This window comes from Echeneis naucrates, chromosome 21, assembly GCF_900963305.1.
Source record: "Echeneis naucrates chromosome 21, fEcheNa1.1, whole genome shotgun sequence".
Taxonomy (NCBI): Eukaryota; Metazoa; Chordata; class Actinopteri; order Carangiformes; family Echeneidae; genus Echeneis; species Echeneis naucrates.
This window is the reverse complement of record NC_042531.1, coordinates 10,054,674-10,065,628: the sequence shown is the minus strand read 5'-3', so window position 1 is coordinate 10,065,628 and position 10,955 is coordinate 10,054,674. Positions and strand designations below refer to the sequence as shown.

Here is a 10,955-nt window from a genome sequence, read left to right as displayed (position 1 = left end):
TGTGAAACATCAGATCTCCGAGATGCCATATTTTTAGAGACCACAGCAAAGACAAAAAGAAGAAGAAACAGAAGAAAAACAGGTTCAAAGGTGGTTAATGTAGTCTGATTTATACGATGTAAAATCTCTCTTTTCAACATTTGCACATGGAAAACTCCACTACGTTGAAGGTTTTGCAGGCGGAGAGCCATGTAACTGTAATGCAGATTTTGCTTTACAATGTAGAGGGATCCAAATCAGAGTGGTCCCGATCTGTTTATATTTACCATCAGTTTCAGAAATATTTTATATTGCACCTCATCTTCTTCACATTATAGTGTAGTTCCCATCTGTGAAATCTGTCTTTTCTTTTTGTACTGTGGAATTATTCCAGTTCCAGAGCTTTTTTTCCCTCAGTTCCTCTTTCCTCTGTGTGGTTCTGTCTGTCTCTTTGTTATTGTACTCTTTGTACTCACTTTTTCGTTTTTCTCATTTCGCTTTGCTAAAGAGCTGGAGCAGCATCTTCGTGCTCATGCTGCATAGCAAAAAATAGATAATATTGGTGGTGCTGGTCGTGAACTCCAGCAGTGCGGCTCTGCGGGGGACACTGCTCCTTCAAACACATCATTGAGTTTGAAATTCATCACACTACCAAATATTATACATAATCCTTAAAAGCAAACTATGTCAATTTGATAAACTGATTGCCAAGCAACCATTGGCATGCAGCTTCAGCGATAGATAAAACAACTTCCAGTCTATTTCAATGAAAATAGTGCATGTGACCTCAAATGTTTTGCATTATGCTGCCATCTAGTGAGAGCTACAGTAAATATCCGTATGAACTGGTGATAAATGTTCCCGTGCTCACCCTCCTGCTTGAGCTGTTTATGAATTGCAGGATTATGAACACAATAGCCAGACACTCTAAAACCAGCAAGGTCAACCTTGAAATATTGTTTTTCCTGCCCTGTATCTGTTACTTTTGTGTAAGTTAGGACTTCCAGCATTCCCTTTTATTCATCAACTGAAAGTGATATCACAATTGTATATGCCTAACATTTTGAAGGTCAAGGCACATTATCTTTCTCCCTCTCACATACACAGAAACTTCAAACCTACTGTTCAGCCAAGCTGGAAAGATTAACAAAGTAAACAAAATATGAGCAGTGGTTGACTGTGAAGCAAGTGAGCTGATGACTTTGCTGCATGAGCGAAGCAGTCGTCTTTTCCAATCCTGAAGGTTCCTCATTTCATGATGTGGTCTTCAAAAACCTGGCAGAAGGTTGGTGAAATATGGAAAAAAAGAATGTATGAAAACAGTGTTTGTCTCAGTTTTCTCAAATTATTATATGATTTGAGGCCGCTGGACCATTTTCTGGTGTTGGGCTTAGTATGGTTGGCTGTAGAATTGCACTTGAATGAGGGTAACTGAGTCAAAACTTTAATTTCTTAACATTTAAGTCAGAATCAGACAGTTGTTTGTTGCTTCACTTTAGTTGCCAGGTAACTTTCTGTCAAACCTGTTAGAACCCTTTGCTCTACTTTAATTCCTATAAAAGCGCTGTTGGTGTCGTGGGTAAAGCGTTCACCCCCATCAACAGGACGCTACAAGGTTGGTAATCCTGGTTCAGTTCCAGCTGGTGTCATCTGCTGCCTGTCTTTCCCCCATTTCCTGTCACTCAACATGTCCTGTCTGATAAGGCCAGAAAAAAGCCTTTATAGAAAAAAATAAGAAGGAATAAAAAAAAATGCATTTGTATAATACTATTTTGCCCTGTTATCACTGTAAAGCTGTGAGAATTTGGAAAAATCTAAATTCTTAGACAGTGGATGCATTTAATTCATTTTGTCTACAGACAAGTAGATTCTAAACCTTTCAGAAAATCATCCTCTGTTTTCGTCCAACTAGATGAGTGTCCCTGATTGGTCCAATCTGACAGTTCACCTGGAGGAATCCCTGACCAGCGCTTTGGGTCACTATCTTGACAACTGGAGACGCAACGTGACAGCTGCGGCCCAAGCTTTAGACAAGACACTGGCTGAAGAGAACTTCAAGGATGTCATCTGGTATCTGGCCGTAATGATTGGCTTATTCTCCTTCATCATTGTAGCCATCCTGGTGAGCACAGTCAAGTCCAAGAGGAGGGAGCACTCCAATGACCCTTACCACCAATATATTAAGGAGGACTGGACTGCTCCCTTACAGCAGGGTGGGGTCATAGCTAACTTTGGAGTGTGATGATGCATGCAGACAATTAAGTCACAGCGAATCAGCATATAATCAGTTCATGAAGCAGCAGGGTGACATACAGTGTGTCCTTGCTATTGTGTCAAAAGAATAAATAGCAAGTCTTGATTCCATTATTGTTGATAATTGCTGTTTATTTGGCGATGTTATGTGAAATTCTGACATCTCACAGTTGAAAAAAAGCACCTTTGTGAATACTAAAATTCACATTATCTGTATTAATAATGGCTGCTGAATTCAGTTTCAGGGTTGAGCTCTTACATGGCAACACCTGCAGAGGGCAGCAGAAGATCTATTAAAAGCAGCTAGAAATCCATTGCAGTTAAGACAAGGGAGTAAACTCAGATTAAAAAGGAAGGTCAAAATAGAGGTGCAGCTGCTGCTGTTTTGTCAGCACTGAGAAAGGCATGCTGTTATGAGATATATACATGGAAATAGGAAGATGGAAGATCTTTAAATGAGAATTTTGGTTTGCAAAGAGAAAAATGGGCTGCTGAGATGGCAGACTAAATTCTGACATAGATTTTTCATAATCAAAAGGAAATTACAACCACATCAAATCAAATATTTTTTATATGTGGTCAGATGGCATATTTCACAGGTTAAGGTCCGACCACATCTGCAGGGAAACCATTGGAAGACTATTTAGGTTGCCCTCTGCACACCTGTTCACAGACTGTCCACCATTTTCTCCTCCTGTGCCAAACAACACATCCACTGGGCTTTTGTGCCCTCATCTCAAAATAACTGCATCCCCATATCTTTGAGGCTCAACTCTCTCTTCGCATCACTGAGCCCATCATAGAGACAACACAGAGAGAAATCATTCACAATTAAAGCACACCACTGTTGTCCTCTACTATCTCTCTTCTCCACTTGCTATTTTATTTTTAGCATTCAAACAACTGGTCTCCTAAAAATGGGCCTGCCCTGCATGGGCAGAGGGGAAAGGAGCACTGCTATGTATGGTATCCACCCCACAGTACCTCGCTGAACTAACAGGACTGCTCTTTCGCCTTTGTGTCGGCAGAGACAAGGCGTTTTAAGAGTGATCACCCTGGGAGTAGGAGCTGTTGGGCCATGAAGATGCTCTAGAGACAGGATTTCTGTGGACAGCTTGACAATTGCCCCCCAAGGACCATTTGTTTATCTTAAACTTTCTGCAACCAATCCTATCATTTCCATCTCTTTCATACAGCTTTCACACTGACTTTTCTGCTTCTGCGTCTAAATTTACACTGTGAAACCAATCCTTCTTTCTACTTTTTGGGGGTGTGTGGTAGTTTTGGACCATGCTCTCTCTCTGTTTTTTTTTACTCCCTTGCCTGAGCCTCGTGCATCTGGTGCCAGCAGATAAGGGTCTGGAGTTCCCGCAGTACGATGGGAAAGACCGCGTCCTAGACATCAATGACAAGAATTACAAGAAAGCCTTGAAGAAGTACAGCATGCTTTGTCTGTTCTACCATGAGCCTATACCAGACAGCAAGGAGCTACAAAAACAACACCACATGACTGAGCTGGTTCTGGAGGTAAAGTATTAAGAAGAGTAAACAAGGTAGAGAAATATTGAAAGTCAGGATAAAGAACCGAGAGAGTAAAGAGACCACGGACGCAAGAGACCTTGAGGTTTCCTCAAGGTCAGCGTATAAGCATATATGCACTCAATGAATGCACAGTAGTCCAGTGAGTTACAAGGCTGCCCCTAAGGGTAAGTTCAGCCTTATTCGATGTGTGCTTTAGTCTGGTAGAAATGTATGACGCCAATTGTCCATGAGACTCATGTGATTGTCGATTAGTGATGTTTCTGGGTTATATTTGAAGGACATATCTGTCTTACCCTCTACATAGGCTTTTTGTGGATAAGACCAACATAAAATAAGAGACCTTAGGTTTATTTTGCATTCAAGCTAAACTAAACAGAGGACCACAATCATAATTTAAACAATAAATGAATCTCTTTGTATGAATCACAGCAGGAAAAAGCGTGCCCTGTCTCAAGTTACACATGACTGAGGGTGAGTTGCTCTTTGATCTGTTGGAGTAATCTGAGCCCCGTCCTGCAGTCCTGATATTAGCTTTACTTATTTTACACAGCACAGGTGGGCCATGTTATTACAGAGTTAGGCACAAATGGAAAAGCGGATAGATTATTCTTTTGCAGATAATCCACTGCTACTGAGTAGATAGTTACACAGCTAGGTGTTTATTTACAACATTGCATCCTGTCTGCAATCTGTCTACTTTGTATCATTAATTGACGGGAAAAACTTAAATGTGTCCTGTGAACTTTATATAACTGTAAATCAGACTGATTATATATGTATCTGTGTCTGCTCATGAACAGTATTCTTCTTAAATACTACTACTAACTATATTTGTTAGTGAGATATACCATGGAACTGGTGGCAGGAAATGAATGGTGCCACTCACATGCATGCATGATTGTGCCCATAAATGCAAAAACAACACGTGAGTCCACTTAACCAGAGAGTTAGTATTGGTTAAAATCCCCACAGGGTACATGTACCTGTCTTGGCCCAAAGCTTCTCCTCATGACTCAAGTCACAGCATAAACAAACTTGTGTCAGAATCATTTGTGGCAGTGGAGCCCCCATTTTAATCAGCTTACCTACTGTATTTCAACAACTGTCATAATAAACACTGTTTGGTTATATTTAGACCAAGCAGTCTGGATGGTTATATAAGCCTTTTTGGCCCTCGGGTAGCATGGACACCTCTGTCAGATTGCCAACTTTGGTAATAATTTCTTTTCCCCTAAGACCTTCCCTAACACGGCAGTTTCCTCGTCACCTTTTAACTGAATTGGCTGTATATCTGACAAAATTCCAAGAACTTCTTAAACGAAATGGAATAATTTTCCTTTAGTCCATTATCTTTGCATCTTTTGCGTTTAGTCCTGTTCTTACCATTTAGTTCAATTAGATCTTTTTCTTTCGGCTGTAGCTTGCAGCTCAAGTTATGGAGGAGAAGGACATTGGGTTTGGTATGGTTGACTCCCAAAAAGATGCAAAGGTTGCAAAGAAACTGGGTGAGTGTTAAATGCTGCAAAACATTAAAAGTCTTTAGGAACAGTCTTTAAATGCATTTAATATAATGTATTTCTTCTTTTTCCCCAGGTTTGGAAGAGGAAGGCAGTGTATATGTTTTTAAGGCCAACAGGGTGATTGAGTTTGACGGCTTGCTCTCTGCTAACACCCTAGTGGAGTTCCTGCTGGATGTGAGTAGAATCATTTAAGAAAAAATTTCCAGCTGCTGCCTGACCTCAAGATCTTCTCGCTCCTCTTTTTCTTTCTTTCTTTAGCTATTAGAGGAACCAGTTGAGTTAATTGGAAATGCTCTGGAGCTAAGAGCCTTTGACAGAATGGAGGAAGAAATCCGCCTCATTGGTTACTTCAAGAGTGAAGACTCTGAGCGTGAGTGTGTGAGGTTGTCATCAGGAATTACATATTGTAAAATGTATACGTTTCATGCTGTTTGACATTAGACTAGCCTGTGCTTGACTCTCAGCGGCTAATGCCGTTTGTTATGATGTGAGGACATTTTAACCCCCTCTCCATGGATTTATAGATCCATTTTTACCACTGCCTGCTCCCTTCTCACATGCGATGGGAGAGCTGTGTCTAATGGAGTTTGCTTTTTGGTGACAAGCCGCAGCTTTATCCCATATGACCAGCTGTGGGAGAATTAAGTGGAGGTCAAAGTTCAGCTATTTCCACTCCCTCATGTACAAATATTCTGTATAGAACAGCCAAAAAAAGCACAAACAGATGTGTGATCAAGAAAACAGGAATACAACAAAACCCTGTTTCTCATTAGATAACCTATGTAGTCTCCATAACTCCTCTTCCTTCCCTGTTCTTTTTGTTCTCAGACTATGAAGCGTTTAAAGAAGCTGCAGAGCAGTTTCAGCCCTACATTAAGTTTTTTGCCACATTTGAGAAATCTGTAAGTAACAGACAAACTCACAAACATTTCAACAGACACCTGATTACTGCTGAGTACGCTTTCAATGCTGCTTCAGGTGGCGAAGGAGCTGACTCTCAAACTCAATGAGGTGGATTTCTATGAACCTTTCATGGTGGAGCCGGTGACCATCCCAGGCAAACCTCACTCAGAAGAGGAGCTGGTGGAATTCATAACTGAGCACAGGCGGTATCCAAAGAGCAACATTGAACTAAATACACAAACCTACTTCTTCGTCACTTTTTCAAAGCACTGATTTCTATTGTGAAAACACGACACTGATACTGTGATTTTTGTGCCATCAGACCAACTTTAAGAAAGCTGCGTGCTGAAGATATGTTTGAAACCTGGGTGAGTGATGAATTTAGAGCTAGCATTTACCTGATGTCTGACAGCAAACCAGCATTTATGTTGTCAATGTGTTTTCCCAGGAGGATGATATCGAAGGCATCCACATTGTGGCTTTTGCAGAGGAAGAGGATCCTGGTAAGAGTTTATACATTATACTATAGGAACATATTTGTTCTAGTTTTATTGACTGTCTTGATCATAATTCAACATATGCAACTTTGTCTATGTTTCTCATATAAAGGAGTGCTTTTAAGACTAGTGCAGTTGAACGGTCAAAAGTTTTAATCTGATTAAGCACTGAGTAGCAGTCGATAAATCCCAACTAAACAACAAAAAAATATTCCCATTAAAATAAAAAGTAAAACTTACCATTAGAAGAGTCATCATTCACCTCCAAGACGACAGGCAGCTTCCGGAAGCAGGAAGCTGCTGGGGGCTAAACGGCAAGCTAAGGGTGCGGCGGAGGGTCAAAATTAATTAATGCTGTTAGGAAAAAAAAAAAAAAAAAAACAAAACTCGTCAACGCTGAAATAACTAATGAAGACATTATGAAAACAGATTATAAAGACTGACTGAGGCTCCGACACGATACTCCTTCTCTGGTCACTAAAACCGCGTCAGAACAGAAAGTTCGCATTAGCACCGCCGCTAACACTGTGCTAGCCTTTACCAGTTACAAGCTAGCAAACAAGACAGTGAATTGGCCTCACTGACTGTTCCCTGACTGTGGTCCCGATAAACTCCCTGAAAACTCTGAGTCTCAGTCTGATGGAGGCTCAAACATGGAGCAATGCCACCAGACTTACTGATCCACTCTTCTGTTTCACCTGTCAGCCCTGTGCAACCAACAACTGTGGCTGGTCCTGGATTAAAAAAATAAATAAATAAAAGTGAATCTGCTTCATGCACCAGTTTTTATGTCGCAGCTAAATATTTATACATACATTTTTTAAATCGTTTAAAACGTGTCTAGAAGGGGGCATCAATACTTCTCACCGCTCTCAGATCCTCAAACAGATTATTCCAGTTGCTCAGTCTAAAAACTCTCTTGAATGCTTATTCACTTTGTATGTGAGAATGAGATAAATAATAATAATAATAATAATAATAATAATAATAATAATAATAATAATATAAATAAATCAGTACTACTCTCATGCCTGCACAGTAGATGTGATGCTAAACTTAAGAAGTCTCTGCTTCTGGCCAAGAAATATTTTTAACAAATGAGATCACATGAATATGGCAGTTTTAAATTGAGTGCTTTTATGTTCCTTCTAGATGGCTATGAGTTCTTGGAGATCCTGAAGGAGGTGGCCAGGGACAACACCCACCTACCTGAACTCAGTATCATCTGGATTGATCCTGATGACTTTCCTTTGGTGAGATGTGACACCTTGTGACTTAGACAGGGACAGATTCAGACAGACAAGAAGACAGTAAAACATCAAATCAAACCCTGTGGAGAGATAATATCTGTGTTTGATTTTTGTTTTTGCCTTCAGTTGATCCCCTACTGGGAGAAGACCTTTAAGGTGGATCTGTACAGACCACAGATTGGAGTCATCAATGTTACTGATGTAAGTCTGTGAAACCTGGCAGCCTGTTTACATGATGTGTATGTTGTGAGTTCGTCTGGACACTGTGTTACCACGTTACATCTGTGTGCAGGCGGACAGCGTGTGGATGGAGATGGAAGACGAGGAGGATCTGCCAAGTGCTCAAGAGCTGGAGGACTGGATAGAAGATGTGCTGTCTGGCAAAGTCAACACAGAGGATGATGATGATGATGATGATGATGATGATGATGATGACGACGACGATGACGACGATGATGATGACGACGACGATGACGACGACGACGACGATGATGATGATGATGACGATGACGACGATGATGAAGATGATAGTGATGATGAAGACGATGATGAGTAATTTTATAAGAATCATAAATCATCATCTCTCAGTCTTTAGTGACACGGAACATGAACTTCAAACAACTGAAAATGAACTTTTCACAAAGAAATTATTTGTACTGCATATTTGGCTGACAGTGTAAATAAAACTTAGGTTTTGTGATTAAAAATAAAAGAAATATATGTAAATGGATAGACCAGACATTTTGTAACATTTGTTTATGCTTCGGGCCATAGTAAAGCCCTGTAATTTTTTCTTTTACTAAAATATATTGCAAAAAACAATATTAAACACTTAATTTATAAAAATATTCAATTAAATTCATAATAGCGTTTCATACCTCTATGCCACAACATTAAAGAGAATATAACTGACTAACTAACTATTTTCAAATTTAAATTTTACTGACTTGTTATATCATATACATTTGTGATGTGTCAAATTAGAGTACAACATATTTCCCTTCTCACGAAATGTATCACAAATGTTGGATGTCAGAACAAATAGTTTATTTTCATAGTCTTATTCATAAAATGTTGACTTTTTGGAATACCATAACATTGTTATATTGGTGTATTTGCTGAAGTAAAATATTTGAGTACTTCTTCCACCACTGAGTGGCACTTTTGAATAGTGATTACCTGTTCAATTAAGTGAGTTGTGTCCCATTGCCCTCAATGTCAATAAACCAAACTGGGTGGTAAATGTGTTCCCAATTCCTGATCCTCCTTTCAGGTAATAAGACTTGAGCTGTAATGTTTTGTGTCAAGATAAATTTTCTACCCAGAGCTGTTACACTGTAGAAACGTTAAAACCGCATGCTGACACTATCCACTTTCAATAGCAAACCTCTAATCTCCTCCTCTTAACTCCTGCTACTTTGTCTTTGTTCATCAGGTTTATTTCTCACCTGAATTCATGGCAGCAGCTGCACGAGGAAATAGTATTGCCATCACACTACTGGTTTAAAGCATAAAAACCCATTGGAATGCTAATTACCCGTTTCTCTTCCTCTCTACATTACTGTAGTTGCACTTTTCTTATTTTCTTCTCTTTCTCATTGTTCACTCCTCGTCTCTCTCTGCACACAAAGGAAACACAATCTGCATTCGAAAGGTGGTTGTATCGATACATTTCTGGGTGGTATTACACGTGCAGTTACAAAGACCTGCAAGTACCTCTGTGTTAAGTGCTTTGAAAATATATCACAACCAGAAAAGCAACAGAATGAGCCTCAATAGAAACCTACATTAGGCCTAATTATTAGTTATTACTTCAGCTTTAGACAGAATTATAATATGGTGCTATATAAATAAATTTGATTTGATCATCATAGTTGCCAAAAAAGTTTTAAAAGACAAAATATTGTTAATATTGTGCAATAATAAATTATCTTCCCTGTGAAATTACACATATAGATAACCTCATCTGAGGTACAGCAAGATGTTATATAAGCTACAGTGCAATTTTTCAGTGTAACTTTCCCAATGCCACTGAAATACCAGAAAACGGACCATATCTTAGCATGCCTATCGATTGCAGAACATAAAAATGCAACAATAATCAAAGTGCTTTAAAAGGTCGATACAAATATTTATTTGTGTTTGTTTTTTTTTACAAATGTGATTTTGACAGCTGCTGTGACTTTACATATTCTGTTGTATAAAAGAAGGCGGACAAGTTAAGAATCACAATTTATCAGCTGCAGCACAAATCTTTTCTCACTCATATTCCCTATCTTTCTTTTTGCTCCTCCCTCTCGCTCACACACACAAACATCCAGTTGAAAAAATTCACATGTACACTGAGCAGATCCTAAATATGCAGAACTGAGGCACATGTGTAGTCAATAAGTATTTACAACCATCACCAGTCCTAAAGAGTCCTAAACTAAACGACACCATCAGTGACCACAGCAACACTTGTGTAAATATGAATTTACAACATGACATGCCTCCTGCACAGAGACGATCTAAAAATACAGATGAAATATTCATAGAAATGAACAGTTCGACAGACACAGGGCAGCTCCTGTTCCAGTGCTGCTCAATAGATGGCAGCACTGTGACGCTTTTCCCACAGACTGAATACTGACATTGGGTTGAGCTCATTTACAGTAAATTATTCATTTTCTAACACGTGTTTAAACAGTTCCCAGCATGATTTTAACAAGCCATTAATTTTAGATCTAATGTCAGAAAAAAAGTCAAATCTTTTCAAACAGCTCCTGACAGCTGGGCTTAATTCATATTGTCTTTTGCAGCTTAGAACCTCATTGCTCAGTTATAGCATTGAACTGAGGATTTATGATATGAAGAGACCCCTTCTCTTAATATTGAATTTAGACCCAAATCAGGGGCATGTGCTCTGAAATTAAACAGCACACACAGACTACAGTTACATTTCAGTCACACAAACCACAAACATCGAAACAATCACTATCCCTTTGCTGGCCTGCAAAAAGATTTCTGTG

General features: G+C 39.2%; 2 protein-coding genes across 2 annotated transcripts; both read left to right on the top strand.

Moving 5' to 3' along the window:
• The first annotated feature begins 1,891 nt into the window (after positions 1-1,891).
• LOC115062170 (potassium voltage-gated channel subfamily E member 2-like) lies at positions 1,892-2,221 on the top strand. Its single transcript, XM_029530794.1, has one exon. It carries the CDS (start codon positions 1,892-1,894, stop codon positions 2,219-2,221), a length of 330 nt encoding a protein of 109 aa, XP_029386654.1.
• Positions 2,222-3,220: 999 nt separating this feature from the next.
• Positions 3,221-9,170, top strand: casq2 (calsequestrin 2). The gene is made up of 11 exons (XM_029530277.1): positions 3,221-3,759; positions 5,195-5,279; positions 5,368-5,468; positions 5,553-5,664; positions 6,123-6,196; positions 6,273-6,403; positions 6,520-6,565; positions 6,646-6,700; positions 7,847-7,947; positions 8,071-8,145; positions 8,237-9,170. The coding sequence occupies exons 1-11, from the start codon at positions 3,523-3,525 to the stop codon at positions 8,498-8,500; spliced, it is 1,281 nt and encodes a 426-aa protein (XP_029386137.1). The 5' UTR covers positions 3,221-3,522; the 3' UTR covers positions 8,501-9,170.
• The last annotated feature ends 1,785 nt before the right edge of the window (positions 9,171-10,955 follow it).

Coding starts and splice junctions, on each gene's coding strand:
- casq2 (XM_029530277.1), top strand. CDS start 3,523: ATGCTCTCTCTCTGTTTTTTTTTACTCCCTTGCCTGAGCCTCGTGCAT. Junction 3,760..5,194: donor TGACTGAGCTGGTTCTGGAG/GTAAAGTATTAA, acceptor TTTCGGCTGTAG/CTTGCAGCTCAAGTTATGGA. Junction 5,665..6,122: donor CAAGAGTGAAGACTCTGAGC/GTGAGTGTGTGA, acceptor TTTTGTTCTCAG/ACTATGAAGCGTTTAAAGAA.
- LOC115062170 (XM_029530794.1), top strand. CDS start 1,892: ATGAGTGTCCCTGATTGGTCCAATCTGACAGTTCACCTGGAGGAATCC.